The sequence below is a fragment of the Bactrocera oleae genome, chromosome 6 (assembly GCF_042242935.1).
Source record: "Bactrocera oleae isolate idBacOlea1 chromosome 6, idBacOlea1, whole genome shotgun sequence".
Lineage (NCBI taxonomy): Eukaryota > Metazoa > Arthropoda > Insecta > Diptera > Tephritidae > Bactrocera > Bactrocera oleae.
In genome coordinates this window covers 58,135,213-58,158,706 of record NC_091540.1, presented here as the reverse complement: position 1 = coordinate 58,158,706, position 23,494 = coordinate 58,135,213, and the positions used below count along the sequence as shown (strand labels likewise).

General features: G+C 34.9%; 7 protein-coding genes across 9 annotated transcripts; 3 read left to right on the top strand and 4 right to left on the bottom strand.

Moving 5' to 3' along the window:
• Positions 1-15: 15 nt before the first annotated feature.
• Rev1 (Rev1 DNA directed polymerase) lies at positions 16-3,662 on the bottom strand. Of its 2 annotated transcripts, XM_036359512.2 has the most exons (8): positions 3,536-3,662; positions 3,186-3,470; positions 2,663-3,128; positions 2,078-2,552; positions 1,731-2,010; positions 1,233-1,662; positions 269-1,166; positions 16-204 (listed from the first exon to the last, which is right to left on the bottom strand). In XM_036359512.2, exons 1-8 carry the CDS (start codon positions 3,560-3,562, stop codon positions 30-32), a joined length of 3,036 nt encoding a protein of 1,011 aa, XP_036215405.2. In that variant the 5' UTR covers positions 3,563-3,662; the 3' UTR covers positions 16-29. The 2 variants fall into 2 exon arrangements, with proteins under 2 accessions (XP_036215405.2, XP_014089930.2); XM_014234455.3 differs by having other exon boundaries at positions 2,663-3,470.
• Positions 3,663-4,413: 751 nt separating this feature from the next.
• On the top strand, positions 4,414-7,261 carry IntS10 (integrator complex subunit 10). 2 transcript variants are annotated; one of them, XM_036359539.2, is made up of 8 exons: positions 4,414-4,568; positions 4,888-5,021; positions 5,080-5,147; positions 5,204-5,456; positions 5,515-5,983; positions 6,051-6,382; positions 6,454-6,621; positions 6,685-7,261. In XM_036359539.2, exons 2-8 carry the CDS (start codon positions 4,890-4,892, stop codon positions 7,126-7,128), a joined length of 1,866 nt encoding a protein of 621 aa, XP_036215432.1. In that variant the 5' UTR covers positions 4,414-4,568; positions 4,888-4,889; the 3' UTR covers positions 7,129-7,261. The 2 variants fall into 2 exon arrangements, with proteins under 2 accessions (XP_036215432.1, XP_014089919.1); XM_014234444.3 differs by lacking the exon at positions 4,414-4,568 and having other exon boundaries at positions 4,601-5,021.
• Positions 7,242-8,446, bottom strand: LOC106617349 (mpv17-like protein 2). Its single transcript, XM_014234464.3, has one exon. The coding sequence runs from the start codon at positions 8,290-8,292 to the stop codon at positions 7,567-7,569; it is 726 nt and encodes a 241-aa protein (XP_014089939.2). The 5' UTR covers positions 8,293-8,446; the 3' UTR covers positions 7,242-7,566.
• A 428-nt stretch (positions 8,447-8,874) lies between these two features.
• Positions 8,875-13,540, top strand: LOC106617348 (proliferation-associated protein 2G4). The gene is made up of 9 exons (XM_070111853.1): positions 8,875-9,231; positions 9,752-9,849; positions 10,147-10,283; positions 10,429-10,591; positions 11,342-11,563; positions 11,863-11,955; positions 12,068-12,200; positions 12,498-12,625; positions 12,701-13,540. The coding sequence occupies exons 1-9, from the start codon at positions 9,141-9,143 to the stop codon at positions 12,842-12,844; spliced, it is 1,209 nt and encodes a 402-aa protein (XP_069967954.1). The 5' UTR covers positions 8,875-9,140; the 3' UTR covers positions 12,845-13,540.
• A 408-nt stretch (positions 13,541-13,948) lies between these two features.
• On the bottom strand, positions 13,949-14,639 carry LOC106617350 (MICOS complex subunit MIC13 homolog QIL1). Its single transcript, XM_014234465.3, has 2 exons — positions 14,467-14,639; positions 13,949-14,373 (listed from the first exon to the last, which is right to left on the bottom strand). The coding sequence occupies exons 1-2, from the start codon at positions 14,475-14,477 to the stop codon at positions 14,034-14,036; spliced, it is 351 nt and encodes a 116-aa protein (XP_014089940.2). The 5' UTR covers positions 14,478-14,639; the 3' UTR covers positions 13,949-14,033.
• A 261-nt stretch (positions 14,640-14,900) lies between these two features.
• Bulli (regulator of MON1-CCZ1 complex protein bulli) lies at positions 14,901-17,768 on the top strand. The gene is made up of 7 exons (XM_014234447.3): positions 14,901-15,100; positions 15,157-15,631; positions 15,692-16,081; positions 16,147-16,405; positions 16,474-16,873; positions 16,952-17,156; positions 17,218-17,768. Exons 1-7 carry the CDS (start codon positions 15,002-15,004, stop codon positions 17,280-17,282), a joined length of 1,893 nt encoding a protein of 630 aa, XP_014089922.2. The 5' UTR covers positions 14,901-15,001; the 3' UTR covers positions 17,283-17,768.
• Positions 17,769-18,522: 754 nt separating this feature from the next.
• Positions 18,523-23,463, bottom strand: Vps8 (vacuolar protein sorting 8). The gene is made up of 5 exons (XM_014234468.3): positions 23,184-23,463; positions 22,880-23,122; positions 21,748-22,806; positions 20,833-21,684; positions 18,523-20,086 (listed from the first exon to the last, which is right to left on the bottom strand). Exons 1-5 carry the CDS (start codon positions 23,280-23,282, stop codon positions 18,542-18,544), a joined length of 3,798 nt encoding a protein of 1,265 aa, XP_014089943.2. The 5' UTR covers positions 23,283-23,463; the 3' UTR covers positions 18,523-18,541.
• Between the last annotated feature and the right edge of the window lie 31 nt (positions 23,464-23,494).

Here is a 23,494-nt window from a genome sequence, read left to right as displayed (position 1 = left end):
TTATATAGCAACAAGTAGAGAAGTTCTTATCACTTTATTAACGAATTTTTACATTTATCACATTCCAACTTTACGCCCAAAAACAGACTACGGCCGTTATAAGCTTCTGCCATTCGCTTCTGTACTACCTTTATTATGCCCAGGTAGGCTTTGTGCCACACACAATCACTAGTTGTACCACTACTCTTCTGGATATTTATTAACCTTCAAAATGAAATAACAAAATAAGTATAAACATCTTAGTAAACTATAAACTGTTGAAACGTACTTGCAGAGATATATTAGCGGCGTGTATAGTGTATCAATTTCATCAGTACTGACCATTTCTTCAGCATGTTTGGCAATCAAATCAACATCATATGCTTCTGGTTCGTCGGCGCTCTTTAACCAAGCTAAAATTATTTCTTTACAGTTCACTTGCATGAAAATATTGTCGGTAGATATTTGTATTTTGTGCCGCTGTTCATCAGAATTTTCTGGTGACTTGCTGCTAGGTTTTCTCACGAAGTCAGGTGGCTCACAATTTGCAGGTAGCTGCGCATATTCCTTCTCCACTTCCATACGTAACTCTTTTGGCAACGCCGCCAAAAATTCCGGATCAATATGCGGCGTTTTTGTGAAATTATATGCGTTAACTTGATGGTCTTGTTGCTTTTGTAATTTCTGCAGCTGTTTACGTTGTTTTTTTAGTTCGGCTGCTTTGGACGTTGATGGTTGGAAATCACTTTCGTTTAGAATGCTTAAATTCGAATTAGTTAGTGGTTGAGTTGACGTAACGGTTTTCATTGGTTGTTGTACACTTCCACTGTGGGCTTGTAAAATTTCATTACGTATGTCGACTGGTAGAGCCGCAAATACATCTGGATCGATATCTTTCGGTATGGCATTGTTAATACTCGGAGTGTTACTCGACGATACGACCGGTTGCTTTGATTTGGCTTTTTGCATTAAGTCCATTATATCAGGCGTATTTTTCGATTTTTTCTCCGAGACGCCACTAGCAATCTTACCTCGAGTGCGTTTTCCAAGATCTTTGTTGTTTTGTTCGGATTTGTGTTCATTTGATGCTGCCTTATATATTATCGGCATATTAGCATTTATGGTAGCAGCATTATCTCTTGTGATACTAGTGTCAATATTATTATCGAACGGTTCACTGATTTTGTCTGAGGAAGAGTTTTAAATTCAAGTAAATCGGTCTTACCGCAATAAAAAAAAAAACAGCATTTCACCTTTTTTCTTTTCCGCCACCTTGCTAAACATATTCATTATTGCATTCTCCTTTCGTGCCTTGCTTTCGTTAGGATCATTTAGTTTAGAGAGTTGAATGCCAATGCCACGCAATTCATTTGGCGGTATCGTCAGTGCCTTCATAGTAGCAATAATTGTGCGCGTGATCACTTCTACGTCGCTTGTATAATCTGAGAGTGAAACTGATTTTGTTATGTGATCACATACGCCGTGACCCATAAATTTAGCTGCCTCAAGGGGTGCATCTTTAGCGCGTACCATTACCTTTAGTGTAACACATTTCGTGCGTCGTTTTATGTCGGTAAGGCGAGTGTGCACTTCAGTGCATAATTGTCGCAAAAATGTTTCCAATTCACTGAATTCTTTGAAACGTATACCATAATTCACTTCTGCAGAAACCGATTTACGTATCTGAGATTAAAAAAATGTGTACTAATATTTTTTACTTAATTTAATTAATATATGTATATATTTCCTACTTGCCCATAAGTAAGCGGACGATTATCGATACCATGGCAGAACTGATGAAGCGTCTCACCAAATTTTTTGCCAACATGCATTTGTAATGTCAATAACGAAATCTTTTGAAGATCTCCGCAAGTTACTAAATTATTATTTTTCAGAGTATAAGCTGTGCTACTTCCCACACCGGGTAACTCTTCGATTTTTATGTCTGCCATATACTCTTCAGCAACTTCTGGCAGCAATAAGTACTGACCATCTGGCTTGGCCTGTTTTGTTGCCATGCGCGCTTGCAACCTACAAAAAAATACCAATTTCATTAAAATTCTTATTGGCAGACTATGCTAGTACTTTGATCACTCACTTATTTCCACCTACACCTGCGGAGCATGGACACCCAGTTTTTGCTCGCATTTCTTCGCGCACAGCACGCACAAATTCCATTGGTTCCACCTGCATCTCTTCTAATATATCTGTTAGATCAACAAACATTTCATCGCAACTAACAGCTTCAATATTTAACGTATACTGAGCTATAGTATCATATAAGGTATAAGCTACTTCACGGTAGCCTTCGAAATCATAAGGTATGGTCTTTAATTCAGGACATAAATTCAAAGCTTGTCCGACAAACATGCCATTGCGTATACCTTTGGCGCGGGCCTCGTAGCTACATGAAGCAATTTCCGAAAGTGACATTTTAGCTTCGAAACCTCCACGTACTTTCTCAGATAAAATATTGTTGTGTAAATGTTGCTCAAAACGCTTTGCAAACAATTCCATTTCAGTTTTGCGGTCAGCGCCTGGGTGAACGGGAACCTCATTTGCGCTCGCTCCGCCTGCAAAAACATGTTAATTATTTAATTAAAAAGTTTGCAATACCATTTTTTTAGTTACTAAAACCAAATTTATAGAATGAAAACTACAAACAAAATTAAAAAATTTGAACCTTTCGAATGTGTGACAGCAACTGGTTGACCCTTTAATTCGGGATGTTTCCGCAGACCAACAGACACAAAGAAGCAATCCATATCGATATGCATGACATATTTCGCAGATGTTCTAGTCTTTATATTTACACTAACATTTAGTTTTTTCTTCAGTTCTTTTCGTGCTGGAAAACCGTTTGTACCATGTCGATCACGCAAATCGGATACGTACTGCTTAAAACCAGCACCAAGTGTTGCGATATGATGTAATCTTGAATTATTATAAAATTCTGAAAGAAATTTCGGATCAACAGCAGTACGCGCCAAATCTTTATTGTTGATTTTATCAGTATCTGTCAATGCACTGGTTTCGTGCTGAACTACAACTTCTTTACTATGTGCGGCATTGTAATTTTCTTTTATTGATTGATTATTCTCCCGAACACTCTTTTTAACATTCTTAAAGACTAAGCTTGGCTGCGATACCTTTTGATTTGTATACAATAAATAACGGGTATAGTCCAAAACACGCATTTCTTTTACCGAGTCGACCACCCATTGTGGGCTTATAATTTTACTGGTATTCATATTACGAACTTTTACATCTGGCAAATTAGATGCTATGATGTAAGTGGTATGGGAACGTTCATAATGATGGTAGATGCCTCCATGGACCATCATGATTCGTTTTAACTCGTCAGCTGAAGGATTAGTTAGACCGTTGACAAAAATGGATATTCCAGAAAATAAATTAGATTTTCGGTAGGGATTGCTAGATGCGGAAAATTGTTCCTCGAGCTTTGTGATTTTTGCATCCATATAGCCCCCCTAAACAATTCATATTAGATTTTTTAATTTTTTCTTCTGAAAGTATGCATTGTGATAAAGTTTACCCATTGTTCGAATCCATTTGCATTCATATTGATGACAAACTTTAAAATTTTAAATAATATGATTTTTGAAATGATTGTTTACACATTTTGGACAAGCAGTTATGATGAAATTAAGAAAAATCGACTTTTATGATATTTTATATTTATCGATAATTTATTGAATCCGATATAAAGGTGAAACTCGCACAAGCAAATGTGTACGCTTTCCTTAGTTTACGCAGTTTATGCAGCCAGCGTTCAGAAATAGAAAATTAAACAGACATAAAAGTTGAATTTTATCTAAATTTTTTCGCTAAAATAAATTCAACATGGCAACACAACAAACAATGTGAACTGTTACTGCATTCAAACACATTAGAAAGCTGGAATTTTATTCATATAAATACTTTGCAATACTTACGCTTTTGAGTTAACAAAACTGCCTCAAACTATACCTTTCTTGATCATGTATTAAACCTTTTGCAATGTGGATATATTTACTTTCCATGTTAATTTGTATGCAAGTATAGGATTTTTAGTAATCGTGACTTGGTACCCTGCAATCCAACTTTCAGTTAAATAACTGATTAATTACCCAAGAGCTCTACCAGAAATATCTGTTAAGGTTTCCATAAGTTTCTTATGGCCAATTCACATAGGACTTTTGGTTCGCTTTGCATCAGACATTTGCTTTGACAGAAAAGTTCGTTGCACGCTTTTGTATGAATACGTTCACAAAAAAGTTTTCGATACGAAACTAAGCAATATGTTGGGCAACTTTTTTAGCAAGAATTCTATCATTCTTGTTTGCCAAGCAACAGTCATTTTTATTAGAGAGAAACACTGAAAGCAAAGCGTTCATTGTGGCATACCCTTTGTTTTCTGTGTTTTGTTGCTTGTCTCTTGTGTACGTGTGATCGTTCATACCTTTCTTACGAAAGGATAATGTTTAATGTTTCCGTGCTAATCCTATAAACGTTTTTATAGGAGTTTCGCTTCAAGTTACTTGCTGGGCACTTTCAGGTGTGAGCACAACCAACTTCAGGTTGTTTTGGTAATTTTTATGAGCAACATTAAGTTTACTTTTTTATATCCATTAATAGTTTGAGTTCATTCTCGAATGAAATGTTTACAGTACAGTAACTAAGTTGTATTATATTGTAATATTTCCAAATTTAATCGTTCATTTTTTGTTTCCAACAAGCGATATCTCGTTATAAATTAGATAAAGAATAGGGAGTAAACGGTTCCAACATCAGATTTTTTAAACAAAGTAATTTGTTGTTAAATCGAGTCTACCCGGTTGCCGGTTTTGTGAAAAGATAGATTACTTTACAAACTCCGACTTATATGCACATTTTTTTATAATTAAGTAATGGAGACAATTACTTCTGAAGAAAGTTATTTGGTGTCACAGGCACAAAAGCTCAGGAGCACTGATTCTGCGTCAGCCAAGGCCTGGTTGATAACAGCAAAGACATTGCACCCAACAAGCTTTGAAATATTGGTAAGCGCAAAGCAATAGTAATATACATATAAAATTATAAAAGTATTCCTAATTTCAGTTTGAAGCATATAAACTAGAGAAAGAATCAAAAAACTTTGAAGAAGCTGCTAAATGTTTTAGCAATATGTAAGTACAAATACCGAATAATAGTAATAAGCAAAATTTAATAGAATAATTTGTAGTGCGTTAAACTTTCAAAACCAAAACGCGGAACTGTGGAATGAAGTAAATGAACTGACCAATGCTCTTCGAGCACCAGAAAATGAAATTACTCCAGCACAAGAGTTCTATGTGAAAATGTTCCAACATGTATCATATGACGTGCAGCATAAAATATTATTGCTTACAGTTAATAATGCTGAAAACAGTATACACCAATGCAAACTATTACTACTCATACTAAAACGGTTCCCACAAGCTGCAATCACACATTCAGTAAGTTCAAAAGTGACATACTTTGAATAATAAAAACTGAATATTATTTATATTGTAGCCAAGATTACTAGAGATGATAGCGGATGGCATGAAACAAAATCCTCAAAAATACCAGGAAATGCTTGTAGAAGAGGCATTACCACTGATTTACCATAAAACACCAGAGCTCCCTCCTGTACTCGTTTGCAGGTTATTCACAATTTCATTAGAATATTATATACGTCAGATAATTGATGATGAGAATAAGTGTGATAATACTGAAATATGGAAAAAGATATTTCAAGTTTTGATGTTGTGTGGTAAAATTTTGCGTTGGGAAACATTTTTACCATTCAATAAAACTTGGGGACAAAATGTTTATTGGGATAAACTTATAGAAATTGTGTCAATTAGTCCAGCTGGCAGTACGCAAGTGCTTTTTTATGCTACAACTTTATTTATATATTCACTACATTGTTATATCAAAAATTGTTATACACAATCAGAAGATGCTGGCATTAATCACGTTTTGGTGGAAGGTTTCACAGGTAAAATTATTAAATTGTTGTATACTTATATAAACTGACATATGTACATTTTCTCAATAAATTTCAGTTGACTGGAAAATGGAAGCACCAGATGTACAAAGTATGGAACCTCCACAGATCTCACTAACTACACCAACAAGCAAAGATATATCGAAAGCATTTGTTCATGCGGCACAATGTTGGCAACTTTTAAATACGGAGCAATTTCAACGTGATTTCAGCAAATTACTACTCACCTTACCTTTGGCTGCGTGGATATCGCGATTTCTCTTCGATTTGGCGATATATTTCGGCCACCAAGAAGAGGCAAAGAAATTGATGTCTGAGATGATAGTGACTAGTAGTTTGGTACAGAATTTGCAAATATTAAGTTTAAACTTATTGCAAGGGAATTTGACGGTAATTAGTTTAGTCCTATATGTAACATTTAATACAAGTATATAAACTCATAAAGGCATTTATTTAAACAGCTTCAAGGTTTCGAATGCATAGTCAAAATTATTGACGAATTGCCACCAACACAAGGACATATTCTGGAACATTTAACGTTAAAGGTGCCCCGCCATATGATATTTATACCGTTAACACAGAAAGCTTTAATACAGTACTGTACGAAAGCCATCATCAATACACTCAGTGTGAGTTTTGAACAGAAATATACAAAAAATATCATATATTAAACTTCGTTTTTTTTTTTAAAGCGAAAACTTTACGAACCAAACTGTCCTGATCAAATACTGGGTGACTTGTTGGTATTATTACAGCTTGAATATCCGCGTGAGACGCTAATGGCTGAGCAAATATTTACACTAATAACTTCGCGAAGAGCTTTCGCTTATCGCTTATTTACTACGTACATAGTAACAATCGATTTTGTCGAAGAGTTCTTGCATATTTGGCACGCACATAATGAAGACTTCTCTTTTGACTTATCACCTGCGCAAACCGGTACAAGTGTTTGTCGCGTTGGTACACGTGGTGCTGACAAAGGGGCGCGTGAAGATTTCCGAATTGTCATAAAGCAGCAGATTTTAAGAGCAAATGAGGTGCTTACAACATTAATGGCCAATTTTATTCAACAGGAACATATGCAGTTAGCACGAAACATGTTCGGTGTTTCAGTCACAGATGACGTAGGATTTTAATAATTTGCGTAAATATGTGTATTTTTCGCTAAATACTTTTTTATACATAAGTACATATGTATAAGTTAAAAATACTATTTATAAACTATACATATAAATAAAACACAACACAGTTTTTTTAAATATCTACGAATAGCTATATTTTATTTTAAATAAATATTTTTATTTCTAAAAATTAAATTAAATCTACATTGTTTTATAGTTATGCATATCATTAATCCTGATCGTGATAAAGATATTCCATACCGCGCATTCGTGTTGGGGGAATAACCGTTTATTTGATATGGCGTTTTTGTTGTATAAGAACAATGGCATTTCTACCAGCACTTTATTTCTGGTATAGCCTGTTACGATTTTCTCAATTGTTTATTTAAAATCAAAGTTTTCTGTTAGGTACGATATCACACGTACATATATTAAGGGATTACAGCCAAATTTTCAATAGTCATGCTTCATATACGAAAGAAATATATTGTAAACTGCTGTGCAAACGTTTACGAACATAACCCGATATTTGGTGTCCAAATATCTAAAATTTATATATTGTGCTGCCGGCCACATAGTCCAATCCATTAAATATATAATTGGGAATTTATCACACAGCTCCTTATTTGTGTCTTGCACAGATCTCTGCTCGAGATAGCAAGCGGAATAAAAAAATATTAAAATGCAGGCTGGTGACATAAATATTTGGTCAATTAATATTTTCCAAAGTGTGTTCCGTACGTTAGGCACTGGCATCGCATAATCCATCCACTTGTAAACATAATGGTGCAGTGGCCCTTGCAAACATCCCACCACAAACATGCGAAAGATGCGCTTTGTGTCATAGCGTTCTTGCTTGATATCGAACTCATCCAACTCGTTGCGATGACGACGATACTCAATCTCTTGTGCAACCAAATCTCCAATTACCATTAAAACACCCGAACTCAGAATATTTGTTGATAACAAATATTTTCCGAAAATTTTATTCCAAATATTTCGAGGTCTGGTTGCATCAGTAGAACATTCACTACGTTTTTGATAGAATTCACGAGACTGGAATTGCGTCAGTCGTTGCCTGCTTAGTTGAGGTAACTTCTTTGTGCTTGGGCTTACGTTAAGGAGACATCTTTCGGTTAACAACACTAATGGCCGTCTGTATGGTAAATGGGCAAACATCGCGCTTGTTCCGGTTGTTTGCGTTAATCAGGAAGTAAAGTTAAGACACTTCTATATCTAATTTATTACATGTTTGTCACAAGATTTTATACAATCCATTCAAATATTTACTATTGGTTAATTTAACAGCTGATTAGCATGAGTAAATAAACAGCTGATTGCAAAGACAGAGTGTCTAGTAAATACTAACAAACAATTCTTTCTTAAAGTTTCGATGAAAAATTTCCCCAAATTTATTAGTTTTCTGTAAATATAACGTCTTAATAACAGTAAGTATTATTTAGAGTAAAATGTTCACTGTTTTCTCTACCAGGAATCTGGTTGTAAATCTACGAAAAACTATTAATATACCATGGATTTTATTCAGATTGTTGTTTATATAGAGCATGGTTTAACACATTTGAAAGGGGTTTGTGAAGAAATTCTATGTGAAATTGGTAGTTCAGAAAAACCTTAGTACTCATTTTTAGCTATTGATAATAGCAAAGCGAAGCTAGCGAAATTTGTTTATTTGGACGATGTATATGCGAAATGGCAATCATGCAACAACTATCGATGCTTCGTGTTCACATCGTTTGATTTCTTTTTATACAATTCCACCGTCGCGAAAAGAGCAACGTGTGAAGTAAAACTTTTGTGATCGGGTCGCATTTTCTAACAAAAGTATTTTGGGACTTTTGAGTTTTGGTAATAAATCTACAAAAACCAAATTCTAACGCGTGAATTGGAATTTGTTTTAATAACGACGTGCGTAGCTTTCCCAACTGGAAATTAAAGTTTTAATCCTGGTTTTCCATTAAGGGACTAAAAAGTTAGATTTCATTGTCCATCCGCATTGAACGAGTAAAATGGCCGAAGTTGAGAAAGAGGTTCCAGAGAAAACCATCGCTGAAGATTTGGTGGTAACCAAATACAAATTGGCCGGTGAAATAGTCAACAGTGAGTATACATTTATGAGAAATATGTGTATGGAGCAAAATATATAATACAAGTATGAATATATTCAGCTTTTCCATTTTTTAATTAACAATATAATTATAAACTAAAGATATATTATAAGTATAAAACTAAATCGCTGCCATGTACAATAAAGTATGTAAGCAAGCCACGCGGCGCGTAATGCATTATCAATGAACATAACCTCTAAAAATTGTGAACAATATAGATTTGATGGTAAATTAATTATTAAATTAGAAAACAATATTTTTTTCATTTTTAACAAATTGTTCTATTTTAAATGACTATTCATTTAGTTTGCTTATATTGAAATGCCAACTAGAAATAGCGCAATCGGTTAAATAGTAAAAATGCCACGCATTTGTTTTCAAAACATTCGTAAAGAGCACACGTTTTAAGTTGTCTATTAAGGCACATCTAGAGTAGAATTTTGCGCAATTTTTTTTTTTTTTTTTTTTGTTGTTTTTGCTTAAAACACTGAATTATTTTTTGGTACTTGTAGAAACACTTAAAGCTGTTATTGATCTCTGTGTGGCCGAAGCATCTGTTCGTGACATCTGCACTAAGGGAGACAGTCTTATTACCGATGAAACCAGCAAGGTAAGATTTTAGCAGTTAAATTATATCATAATATATATTTTTTTCAATATTTACTGTTCGATGATTAAAAACAGCGCTTGAGAGCTGTATATGTCACTTGAATTGAAAATTGCAGTAGTTCATTTGAATTACTACTTCTGGTTATCGAAATTTCGTAACTGGCTTGGCGCATTTTTGGGTTGAGTGATATTGATGCTCAAAGATTGCAAGATTATGAGATCTGAGAACAAACTATATATAAGAAATATTGGTACAATTACAACCGCATATATAAATATATTATTTATTTCTTTTAAGGTATACAAAAAAGAAAAGGACTTGAAAAAGGGCATTGCATTCCCAACATGTTTGTCCGTTAATAACTGCGTATGCCACTTCTCTCCATCCAAAAATGATGCCGATTACATACTTAAGGAAGGAGATGTTGTTAAAATGTACGTGCGATGTTAGAAAAAAGAAATACAATAGTAAACTATATGTTAATATGATATTTTTATAAGAGGTATTTTAGATAATACAAATATGCCGAAATATTGAAAACTTAAGAGTAACTAATCTTCCAATTTTATATTCTTATAGTGATCTTGGGGCACATATTGATGGTTTTATTGCCGTAGCAGCACATACAGTGGTTATTGGTGCCTCGAAGGAGAAAACAGTGTCTGGACGCCAAGCTGATGTTGTTTTAGCAGCTTATTGGGCAGTACAGGCGGCACTACGTTTATTGAAATCTGGAAATAGCGTGAGTGTTACATAGTTTAATCTTGTATAAAGTAGTTTGGTAAATTTTTATTTTATCCCTGCCTAGGAAGTAAGTTTTTATACTATGCAAACAAATCATGAATTTAGTTCTGCTTTTGTAGCAGAATCAGACACTTTGTTTGCAAAAGTAAATTTGTCGAGCCACAATGGTGCAATGCCCCTACCATGCATTTCTCCCTAATTATCGTTAAACATGATTACAATTAATCTTTGGAAATACATAAATAAATCAAATTGCAAGCAAACGGATTAACTCTTGGATGTTCAATGGAAGAGTTCATCTCAACACTTGCATAAATAAATATTTACAGTCCACCATGAGAAGTTTGCGACACTGGAACGTCTCTTTTTTCGACTGCCAACACGAATTGCTTCTTGTAACATATTGCAGTACAAATATATGCATATCAATATGCGTTTTTATTAATTAACACTTTGCAAGCAAATGGATTGTCTCTTAGATGTTCAATGAAAGAGGTCGTCTCAACACTTGCATAAAAAAATATTTACAGTTATACCAAGAGAATTTTGTGCTATAACTGCCACTTCTCTTTTTATCACTGCTAACATTTGTAACAATGCAATAATATATGTATATGCTTTATGATAATAAATATAATAAATAATATAAAGATAATATTTGCTTTTTAGACTATAAGTATTTTTACAATTATTGTAATATTTTTCAAATATTAAGCATTGTTAAAGGAAAAAAATCATTTCTACACAGAATTATACGATAACCGACGCCGTGCAACAAGTCAGCGAATCATACAAATGCAAACCTATTGAAGGTATGCTTAGCCATGAGTTAAAACAATTTAAAATTGATGGCGAAAAGACTATTATACAAAACCCGAATGAAAGTCAGCGCAAGGAACACGAGAAATGCACTTTCGAGACACATGAAGTTTACGCCATCGATGTAATAGTGAGCACCGGCGAAGGCATTGTAAGTTTGACAAATATTCATAACACATCTCACGTTTTACATATCCAATGATTAAAAACTAGCGCTTGAGAGTTTGAAGTCAGTCGGTAAAGTTCATGTGAAAGTAATCGATTGAACTCTCTTTTGATTATTTTCCAATTCATAAGCTGTTTTGCTCATTCGAATTGGCACACTTGTTCTGCATCGTTAGACGGATGCTCGGAGATTGTAAGATTATGAGATCTGAGGACATCTACACAACAACTATTTAGTTTTTGTTTTAAGAAAGTATTAAACAAAAAAAAAATTATCTATTAAAGGGTCGCGAGAAGGATACAAAGGTCTCAATATATAAGAAAACAGATGAAAATTATATGCTGAAGCTAAAGGCATCACGTGGGCTCCTGCAGGAGGTAAGAAACAAGAAAGTTGTGTAGTAAATCGAAATATGTGTATTGTAATCGTTAATTGTAAAATTTTGCTGCGTATTCAATATTTCTTATAAAATACTTCGCCCAATTTCAGGTTAAAACAAAATACGGAAATATGCCTTTCAATATCAGACACTTTGATGAAGAAACAAAAGCGCGCATGGGTGTTGTTGAATGCGTATCGCACAAGATGATTGAGCCTTTCCAAGTTCTATACGAAAAACCAGGTGAGTTTTTGCCGCAGCAGTCGAGTGATATCTTCTGCAAGGATTAATTCCGTAAATGAAATTTAATTTCGTCTCACGGCCAGACACCTTGCAAGATAAAATACAGTTATAAATTTTCTTAGAGCACTTATTGCGTGCTTTAAGCAAACTTTATTACTGCAATAATTTATTCAAAATTCTTATATACAAAGTTTGCAAGAACTTGATTGCTATAATTATTTTCTTAATTTATTATAGTACAAGGTATGCTTTAATTTGTACAGATTTTTTAAGCTTATTTATGTTTTTGTATTTCAGCTGAATATGTTGCGCAATTCAAGCATACTGTGTTGCTTATGCCCAATGGTGTCAATTTGGTTACTGGTATTCCATTTACGGAGGAGTTGTATGTCAGTGAGCATAGCATAGCTCAGCCGGAACTGAAAGTAAGTTAAAAAAAAAATTATTAATTGGGAACTAAATTTAACTGAGCCTTGTTGTTTTTGTTTTGTTTTTTTTAGGAACTTGTCGCCACACCTTTGCAACCCAGTAAGAAGGGTAAAGGTGGTGCTAAGAAGAAGGGTAGTGCCGCCGCAGTTGGTGCGGATGCGGCTGCCGCGGCATCGAAGGTCGAAACCACTCCGGCAGTGGAAACTAAGGCCTGAAGTGTGGCTACCGTTACTGCCTTTTAAACAATAGAAATACAGCCTAACAGAGATGAAGTCAGCGAAATCAGCAGCAGCAGAAACAACAATATATTAGAAGCAATAAGGTGTTAACTAAAATGGAGCAAAAGTAACAAACACAGCCATTTTCTATCAACCTCCGCTATATATATATTTTATGGGAGCGGATGTTTTATGAATAAGTGTGCGTGTGTATTCTTGTCGATGCAGGAGCAACAATTGAAATCATCGATAAGATTTTGCACTGCAGTTAATTTCTATTTTAACTGAAAAAAATAACATATTAAACTTATTATCAACAAGAACGAACTTATCGATATGCAAAGGACCTTTTTGAACAATGATAGTCGTAACTAAATATAAGCAGTTAATGATAACTACATACAGAACGTACATATAAGGTTGCACCTTTAAAAAGAGAGTAAAGTTAAAAAACAAAATTGCACGACTTTTATTTTATAAAATTATGAAAATTGTATATCGAATGCTAAGTAACTTAAGAGCATCATCTGTGTGTATTAAAAAAAACGAACGCAATTTATCATTTGAGAAGTGGCAAAAATGCAATTTGGAAACTGAAAATTAAACCTTAAACAGTTACACAATAAAATTAGTATTTTGTAAACATAAAATAAAATCGTTTATTATCCGCCGAAATATTGCGATGCTCGATAAGCAAGCTATGTTGTTAATTCGCTGCATATTTATTGTAGCGAGTTGTATATTCCTCCATTTGCGCTGTGAGTTCTTATATGTTTAATTATTAAAGCATTTTATGAGAAGATTCCCCGATAATTCAAAGAATCATCTTTAGCACCTTAAAGCAAGTATGGTAATGAGCGAATATTATATTAGTTCGTGAGTTTTTCTGATAAGCTCGTAAATTTTTCAGCGGTAAAACAAAAGTCCAACATTTTCAATTAGATTTTTGTGCATTATTCGCATGTAGCTTATAGATCTAAGATTGGATAGATCACCAAAATCCTGATAATTTTCTGGAAACCAAGAACCGTTTGCTGGCGGGATTTCATTACTCACATGTTGTTGACTCATGTCTTAATATTTGATTAAATTAAGTGTTAATTCGTTTGTTCGCCATTTTATTTAGCTTGCATTAGCTTTTATAAATAGAATTTGTAACATCGAATATTTTATTTAAAAAAAGTTTTTACTTCTCAGTAGTAGGGGATGGGGGAGTAGCGAATTTTTCGAATTCCACTTTCGCTTTGTGCAACAACTGACCCGTGTAACATGGCAACATTTCAATAAAGTGGAATGTGCTTTTAACTCCTTCGTTATAATAATGCTTAGCCAAGAAACGTGCTTCACCAGTTTCTGGTAACGCTGGAACTTCAAAGGGTAATTTCTTTTCCAGCTCTTTAGCGTGAGGGCGAATACTTTCTTTTATTTCATTATACAGCTTTTCCGATTGTTCCGGGCTATCCCATACTCCCAGTTTCTTCGAGTAATATGCAGCACCTACGACAATGCCGGCTCGAACAAGAAAGCTATAGATGTCCAGATCATTGTGACGGACATAAAAGGTAAAAAATCCATTACGTAAATTTGACATCTGAAATGGTTGCTTTTCTAATACGTACCCGATTACCATTTTGAAGATATTTAGCGCAACTTAAGCTGGTGCAGGATTAATTTGTATCTAAACAATTTTGCAAAAACTTATGAGTGTCTATGGGATTTACGAGTTGCCCTATCCTTCCCAGGAATATCTTAAAAGCACTCAGTATATGACAGTTGTAAATACAGTGTTGGTAAAATAGACATTTCAGCAAGAAAAACGTAAGTGGAAATGTGCAAAATTCAAAATTTTTTTGATTTCCCAAAAACACATTATAGAATCCAATTTTTTACTATTTTAGAATATTTAAAAAAAATATTATTATTATATAATTTAAGTTTTAATAACAATTAAAATAAAATACTATATAATTAATTTTTGAAATCGAAAAATTAAAACAATATATACAGTTTGGCATCTCTGAAAAATGGTATATAAACAAATTACCTACAGCTGATTATAAAATTATTGTAATCGCTCATCTAGCAAATCCTCTGTTTCAAATACAAAGATTTTCGATTAAAAATATAAAAATCCAAAAGGATAAAACTAATAAAATGGAAACACTCCATTATATAGAACTATCCAAATGTCCAATACGATTCGACGCAGCCAGCCAATTAACAAATGTATTTTTCGATGACTCCAATTGCCAAGTATTAAATTATAACAAGTATGTAAGATAAATTACTAATTAAATTTTTTTATTTAGATTTTTGCTGTACGTAGTGGAGGCGCAACTGGTGTGATAGTTAAGGGCCCAACAGAGGATTCAGTCATATCATTCTGTATGAATGATCGTGGTACTATTCGTTCAATTAAATTTTCGCCAGACAATAAAGTATTGGCAGTACAACGTCGAGAAAATGCTGTGGAATTCATTTGCTTTCAAGGAGAACAGCCATTACTACAAGAAAGTATTGTTCATCAAATGAAAGCACTAGTTTATGGTTTCGTATGGGTTCATACGTACGAGGTAGCAATAATTTCAAATAGTAGCATAGAGATCTTCACCGTGATACCAGAAAAGCGTCAATTGCGTGCTGTAAAGTCTTTGAATATTGGCATCAAATGGTTTGCTTGGTGTACTGTATCTAATATTGCTTTGATTTGTTCAACGGACAACAATTCTTTGGTACCAATATTAATCAAACAAAAGTCTATAACGAAGCTACCAAAGCTGGAAAGTAAGCATTATTCATATTTTAAGTTTCAATTGTTATTACAAATGTACATACCATTTACAGTGGACAATACTAATACTGAAGTACAGGAGAGTAAAGTAACGCTGGGGCAAGTATATGGAACAATGGCAGTGTTCCTCCTACAAGCAAATCCGGAAGGTATGATGGAAGTCGAAGTATACCTACTTAATGGGCCCGGCTTAGCACCACGCAAATGTCATGTACTTAGACTTGGTCATGTTGGACGATTTGCAATCAATACAGTGGATAACTTAATAGTTGTACACCATCAGGCATCGGCTACCTCACTTCTATTTGATATTGCTTTAAGTGGGGAGCAAGCAAATGGTGTCACATATCACACTCCCATTACGCCAGGGCGATCAATTCGTCCGTTTGCGTTGAAATTGCCAAGTTTATCGCCGGACGGACAAACAATGCAATGCGAATTGTGTAATGTGCCCAATAATATCATACATATGTATTTTGATGCTTCTAATAATTGATATTGGTTACAGATTCTATGCATTGGGTACTATTCCAACCGAATATTGTAATTGATGCCAAGCTTGGTTGTATGTGGTATTTAAATCTTAATGTAGAACAACTTTGTACGCTTATATCTGATCGCATACGACTCACAGAGTTCTTGCTACAGCGTACAAATGGCAAACAAGCACTTTTAAAAATAGTACACCAAATGGTCGACGAACAGTACAAAGGTACACTGCTGCCGGTGCTGGAGACTATTTTTAATAAGATCAATAAGGTTTATGCGTAAGTATCAATGTGAAATTTGGTAATGGGTGTAATTATTAAAATTTTCTTATTCATTTCTTGTTTAGCGCATGGGTACAATTAGAACTCCAAACGCAAACTGCCCAACCATCAAATGTTAAAACTACTATAAAACTGCCACCGGCACCAAAAGTGCTCATCGAACAGCAGGACATGTTCCAATACGTCTTCCAACCTATAAGTGAGCGCTTCAATACCGAAACGATATTAATTCTTTATTTATACTCTTTGAACAAACACAATATCGCTGCACAAGAGGATCTTAGCAAGATGATTATAAGTGAACTTATACGCAATCGGAGCTTTGATACATTGCGGCGTTTAGTCAAATACTCACTATTGTTTGAGTCAAAGCCAATCGCGTGTTTTTTGCTTTCACATTCCGATGTTGATCGGGCTATTTCGCAAATTGCGCTCGACATGTTGAGTGAGATCAAAGCCCACGATGTAAGTACATGTGTGACTGATACTATGCAGTAGCTATACCCTAAGAAATATATAATATATATTGTGTATATGTATTAGATAATAATCGAGGTGCTATTGGGTCAAGGTAAAGTGGTGGATGCTCTACGATTGGCATGCAATTCGATGAACCGCAATACCATATCGGCGCGAAAATTTCTCGAAGCAGCGCAAAAGTCTAAGGATGACTTGATTTTTCATAGTGTTTTTAAATTCTTCCAATTGCGTAATCTACAGCAACGTGGTACAATGGACTTTTTGAAATGTGAGTAAAATCACAATTTTAACTTTTTGAAGCAAATAATCTGATTTTTTTTTTACTGCAGCGGAGCAATGTGCTGAATTTGTGCAATACTATGGCAATTTATATCCAAAAGAGCTATCAGCGTAATGATGGTTGTTTTTTTTCGCATTTTTTCACACAAGCAGTTAATTTTTTGTAAATATTTATATTTAACTACATTCGGTTTGTGTTTTAAGTAATTATTACAGTATTGTATATATAATTTATTTGCAAATGCATTGCAAGCATTTTTCGAATAATTTCGATTATTATTATCGTACATACATACATATATATTAAAGCTTAAACAGAAACTTAATTGTAAATTTGTGACTTAAACAACATATGATTTTCGCTATTTGGAAAAGAGTAGTTTGCAGTAAGTAATTAGCAAGAAATACTGTTGGCTTAATCAGGCGCAAAAGAAAAACGAGTGCTGCGAACTAAGTAAACAATTGAATAACAAACTGCCTTGATTGTGTTGTCTAAGTTGAAGGAACTTTTGTTTCTTCAAAATAAAAACAAAAAACGAATAAAACCAAACCAATCAATTATAAACACTGAATCACTTTCATTGAGCCTCGAAAATATATGCCCTTCAAATTATGAAAAAACCGTGAATTAACGCTCATGAAAACTAAGATTACAGAAAATATGAAGAACAGAAAATCTAAAAACTAATACTTTATATTGTGAGTCTAGAAATTGATAATAGAATTTTAACATTATATATATTTATAATTTAGTTTTAGTTTTGAGAATAGAAAGAATAGAAATCTAGAACCTTTTTTAAAACTTTTAAACTAGTATTAGTTTTTAAAACAGAAATATTTAGAAACTAATACTAGATTTTGAAATTCTTTTTTAAATCTAGTATTAGGTTTTAGATTACTGTTATGTAATTGATATCAAACATACAACATAAAATACACGAAATTTACGTATATGTTAGCATGAGAGTATGTGAATATCATATTTATCTTAATTAAATAGACTTTTATTTCGTTTAAGCAAAGTGGCTAAATAAAATGTATGTATGGAAAATTTGTGTAATTAATTTTTGTTTTGTTTTCGTTTTTATTTTTAACTGTGAAATCTTATGCATACTATGCATACAACATTTTTTGATAATTTTTTATTTATTTTTATTATTATTTAAATCAACTTGCAATAATTTACGAATATTTCTATTTTTTTAACGAAATTTTCACACTGATTTCCAATAATTTGTCGAATTGAAAGTGATTCAGTAATCTTCGATGACACATTTAAAAAAAAAAACAAAACGCTATAATAGCAAAATACACAGTTATTTATGAGATGTCAAACGTAGAATTGCAAAATGCCATATTTAACTTTCATTACTATTAGTTGCAAGTAAATTTTCGTGGTGGCGCTTTTAATTTCAATATACCCATTTGATTTACATTATGTTGTTGTTGTTGCTGTATATTAAAAGCCCCATCACAGCGTACAAACACTGTACGCTTAGGTTCCGATAGTTTAATTATATTATTGTAAAAATTATTTCTCATTTCCGCTGAGCAATGCGGGCATGCTACATTAATACCGTTATATGCATCATTTTCCGTTTGCGTCGTTTGCGAAAGATCACTGTTATTTAAGCGCAATTGCACTGTTTCATTATATGTTGCTGCACATTGGTCATGAACAGCATGTCCACAGCCGCCTAAGACAAGTATATCACTTTGATTGTACAAACGTTGTTGGCAAATGGCACAACGCATTGTCGGCACTAGGAGACCGCGCTTAGCCTCGGAACGTTTACGTGCAAAAGCATTTGCTAGATCTTGACACTTGACTTGCAGCGTTTTCTCCATGGTATCTGTCTCAAGTCGGGATTGTGACAGCATACTCATTAGCAAATCTTTAATATCACCAAAATTGCCCGATACATTACGGGTGTTCATCACAAGTTGCACCAGTTTTGGTAAGTCGACATATTGCGACGATAAATGTAACATATGCTTCGTGCTGGATTTGAGATCATCACGTGGCAATATTTGCTGTAGGAGCGTAAACCAAAATTGTTCACAATCCGCCTTTGGAAGCACGTTTGTGGCACGTACACACAAGTCGCTTATTTCTTGGGCAAAAGTAGCCGCCACCTCACCATGTAATGTAGTTAATAATTCTATGGACAACTCGAAGGCATTGTGATAGTTCGCTTGCTTTTCATATAGATATATCGCCGATTTGTTCAGTTTATGCGCTAAAACTAAGCTTAGCGCCTCTTCTACACGATACTCGTCGCATTGGCGCACAAATTCATCGACTTCCTCTGGTTTAAACTTGCATAAAAGTGCCAGCAATTGTGCACTCTGCGCGGCAGTTAAAACAAATCTTCGTCGATGTAAATGCTCTAGAAAAGTTAATAATGATTGCTCATCTTCTTGCGCCACTTCCAGTAATTTGTTAATTTTCGCACTAAAGTGGAAATCTATTAAGCGCGTTGTTTCCTTGGCGTTTATTTCCAGCATACGTTTGAAGTGTTTCTCAATTTGTTCGTAAATTTTACGCTCTGGTTGTTGTACATGCCGCTCCATATAGCTAAACATGGTATCGTGACGCTGATCATTATTCAGATAACACTCAACAATATCATCGTAACGCTGCAGCTTCTCTAGTAGATATTCCTCCACATAGTAGCAATGGGCGCGTTTCGCCAGACGCAGTTGCTCCTCATCCGTACTAATTTCGTCTAGACAATTATTAATGAGCAGTTCATGCCATGCACTCTCGCGTTCAGAATGTTGCCGTGTAGTTTCGTTAGTTATTTTTTCTTTCGCCAAGTGATTGAGCACTTTCCCCAGCAGTTGAGTGTCGGGTTTTAGACATTGTTGGGATATTTGTTGGGCGATGAAATTTAAAAGGCAACCAATCTCCGCCCACTGGTTATTAATAAAAAATATAAAAAAATAGTAACTATTATATACAATATTTATTTATATACTGAATTTGTGTAAAAAATTTTAGTTGGAAGTTATGCAACAAAACCAGTAAAAACATTAACTTCGATTGCATCGAAGCTATCCTTAACAAATTAGACAGTTTTCCATATAAGGACTTGATTTGATCGATCAGTTTGTATGGCAGCTATATGCTATAGTGGTCCGATCTAAAAATTTTGTGCAGAGATTGTAGAGGTTGGCCTTGAACAATAAGCCACGCCAAATTTCGTGAATATATCTTGTCAAATAATAAAGTTTTATATACAAGGACTTGATTTTGATCGTTTGATCTACAGTCGCTATATACAATACTGGTTCGATCTAAACAATTTGTTCAGTGATTGTGGCATTGCATAATTTATGCCAAATTTCTTGAAGATACTTTGTCAAATAAAAAAATTTTCCATAGAAAGACTAAATTTTGATAGTTCCATATCTATGGCAGCTGCGATATCGACGGTTCCGACAAATGAGCAGTTTATTGGGGAGATGAGATTAATGTCTCAAAAACTGAGAAAAACTAATTCGCGTATATACAGACGGACCTGGCTAAATCGATTCAGCTCGTAACGTTGATTATTTATACAAATACAAGGGTCTTTGACGTTTTCTTCTGGGTGTTACAAACTTCGTGGCAAACTTAATAAATCCTGTTCAGCGTATAAAAATATATATTATTATCTTACCGTTGTGTTTTCGGGTGTCATTATTTCTAAAAGTATGTTTATTATGCGTTTGCGATGCGAGAAACCAAGCTCACCACTAAATTCCTTCTCCTGAAAAGCTAACGAAATCACATTTAAGGTTTCTCTAGTATCGAATTTGAGTAGCGCACGCAAGTAAGGATATGGCAGTTCGTTCGGCACACTAGTATTAGAATGTAGCGAAGTTAAGCAGCGTAGGACCTCGTGTTTGACATTTTGAACTATATCGGTTGGTATTTCACCGCTTGGATAACCACGTCCTGCCAGACAACTTGATATGTACACGAGCAGCGAGTTTCCTACAGCCGATGGTTCTTGCGCTACCAAAGGTATCAATTCCGTAAGCGGACTGGAGTAGTCGTTAAGTGCATGTGTATTGAGGTAGATTTGTGCGCGATAAAGCTTAAAACGTTTGGCTGCCTTTAGTACTTGGTTTAAATCAAGGCAGGTCCAGTCAAGTTTAAGTATAATTTCTTCTAATTTTGTTGGTGATATTTCTAGCCAATGTTCTACTAATGCTTGCGAAATTGTTGGGCTGACACGGTGAATATTATCGTTTTCTATGTGTTCGGTGATATGTTGTAGATAAAGGCTTTTGTTTTGTAAGCGTTCCCACAGTTGTGTCCATAGCAATTCCAGTTCACCTATTGTGATCAGACACTTCACAATAGGTCCCAGACAGTAATCAGGCGCTCTTGCCGATGCAGCCAAATACTCTTTGAAAAGCATTATAATGCGCTCTTTTGCTTGTGCTTTACGTCTGGGACGCTCCGCTGTGGCGCGATAACCGTCTAGCGCGAGATCACATGCTTCTTGCCATCTTTGATTTTTCACCTAGATAATAAGTAAAACTTTTAAAATAACTTATAACATTTCTAAGTGCAATTCGCTTCTTACCAAGTAGCTAATGCGCTCTGTCCATGTGCGCACAGCTATCATATGCAAGGATCGTGCACCCAAAATGTATAATTGTGTGCCGCGCGACATTAAGGAATTGTAACACGCATGTGTGCCGGCCAAAGCTAAAGCAGGTGACACATTACCGCCGGTCGCAAGTCCTTTGAATTGCGCTGAGCCATATACTAATCCGGCATTAGCCATATCGATACATTCCAGTTCTTTGCTGGATCGCACATCTATTAGATGTAGTATTTCCGATACATCCATACATGCGACACACTTTGGGCCCAACCAATGAACCGATAGTAAATTTGTCTGCATTTGCACATGCCGCAAGTAAAGTAAAGAAATACGCCCATTTGTCATAAAAAGTTGATGGAAAAACAATTGATTGCCACGTCCTACTACAAGAACTGGATCAAAAGAACGTGTAGTGTCTGCTGCTTGTATTAGAACCATTTGCCATGCCAGTACGGGTAAACAATCAGCTGGCCCTTGAAGTGCATGATACTTAATCACTTTAAGACGTGGACGTATGGTTACAATAAAGTATTTGGATAAAGTGGCAAGTGCAATAATGCAATATTGATCCAAGTCATGCGAACTATCTATCAACAATGGTTCCATGGTGCAAACTTCTCCACGTGCTCCACTAAAAAGACAGCGGGACGAGCAACCACGAATGCCTAACTTTCTTGTGAAGCTCAACGACCATACTGAACCTCCTGAATCGGAGCAGAGCGCAAGTGCCGGTCTAGAGGTCCATTTTAAATGCAGAACTCCAGTATTTGGAGTAATCGCGTCAAATAGGTTGCGTAAAACGTCGCCGGATTGTGTGTCAATCATTACAACAAGTCCACGTGCATAACCAGCTAATAGACGTGTACAATCCGGATTGTATGACAATGCTGACACAGCACCTTGACCGTGTTTGTCCTGATGTGCCCAACGTAGTGTTTGTGTTATGTCAAAATTGAGAATGTGACCATGTGAGGTACCAATGCCGATTAAGGTTGACACAGCGCACGCAGTTGTAAAACCAGCGTTTACCCGATCCTGATGGTTGCATTAATTATAAGATAAATAAATTCACACACTACATTAAAAATATGTTTAATACGGAACTTACAGCAGCTGACGCAATTTGTGCAGATACTCCATGCATCATGGCATAACGCATTATGGAACCGCCTCCGCCTGCGCCACCATTGCGAACTCCACCCTCTTCTGCTAATGAGGGCGTTGGTGTTGGTGCCGGTGCTGGTACGCCCAATTCCGAACCTATGTCCGAATCTGCTTCAAACTCACTTAATGCCGACTCTAAGGTCGGTAATTCACCACTTGGTGGAATCGAATATTCCACATCATCCAACTGAAAATTATGAAAAATTTATAGCACATATGCATATATAAATTATTAGGTATTTATTTACATCGTCCACATCAAGCAATGATTCGGCAAGCAAACTGTCACTAGATCCACGATCCGACTCCAAGAGCGATTGGAGAGACGGTGCTTTCAGTTCGTTCATGCTATTTCACTTTTAAACTAATATACACAAAATTTTGTTTCCACTTTTACGTTAGTTAATGAAGTTAACTTTTCGTTTTTTCGTTATCAATTAAATTTGCACCCCCACATTCACGTATTTAATATAGTTTGTTGACTCCTCCTACCGCTTGAACATCGTACACTTTGCTTTGTTGTGACACAATCAATTTGACAGCATAACAGCTGATTCTA

Coding starts and splice junctions, on each gene's coding strand:
- IntS10 (XM_036359539.2), top strand. CDS start 4,890: ATGGAGACAATTACTTCTGAAGAAAGTTATTTGGTGTCACAGGCACAA. Junction 5,022..5,079: donor CAACAAGCTTTGAAATATTG/GTAAGCGCAAAG, acceptor TCCTAATTTCAG/TTTGAAGCATATAAACTAGA. Junction 5,148..5,203: donor GCTAAATGTTTTAGCAATAT/GTAAGTACAAAT, acceptor AATAATTTGTAG/TGCGTTAAACTTTCAAAACC.
- Bulli (XM_014234447.3), top strand. CDS start 15,002: ATGGAAACACTCCATTATATAGAACTATCCAAATGTCCAATACGATTC. Junction 15,101..15,156: donor TCGATGACTCCAATTGCCAA/GTATTAAATTAT, acceptor TTTTTTATTTAG/ATTTTTGCTGTACGTAGTGG. Junction 16,406..16,473: donor AAGATCAATAAGGTTTATGC/GTAAGTATCAAT, acceptor TTTCTTGTTTAG/CGCATGGGTACAATTAGAAC.
- Vps8 (XM_014234468.3), bottom strand. CDS start 23,282: ATGAACGAACTGAAAGCACCGTCTCTCCAATCGCTCTTGGAGTCGGAT. Junction 21,685..21,747: donor CAGAGCGCATTAGCTACTTG/GTAAGAAGCGAA, acceptor CTTATTATCTAG/GTGAAAAATCAAAGATGGCA. Junction 20,087..20,832: donor TGACACCCGAAAACACAACG/GTAAGATAATAA, acceptor ATTAATAACCAG/TGGGCGGAGATTGGTTGCCT.
- LOC106617348 (XM_070111853.1), top strand. CDS start 9,141: ATGGCCGAAGTTGAGAAAGAGGTTCCAGAGAAAACCATCGCTGAAGAT. Junction 9,232..9,751: donor GGCCGGTGAAATAGTCAACA/GTGAGTATACAT, acceptor TGGTACTTGTAG/AAACACTTAAAGCTGTTATT. Junction 9,850..10,146: donor TTACCGATGAAACCAGCAAG/GTAAGATTTTAG, acceptor ATTTCTTTTAAG/GTATACAAAAAAGAAAAGGA.
- LOC106617349 (XM_014234464.3), bottom strand. CDS start 8,292: ATGTTTGCCCATTTACCATACAGACGGCCATTAGTGTTGTTAACCGAA.
- Rev1 (XM_014234455.3), bottom strand. CDS start 3,562: ATGAATGCAAATGGATTCGAACAATGG. Junction 2,011..2,077: donor GCAGGTGTAGGTGGAAATAA/GTGAGTGATCAA, acceptor ATTTTTTTGTAG/GTTGCAAGCGCGCATGGCAA. Junction 205..268: donor CCGCTAATATATCTCTGCAA/GTACGTTTCAAC, acceptor TTCATTTTGAAG/GTTAATAAATATCCAGAAGA.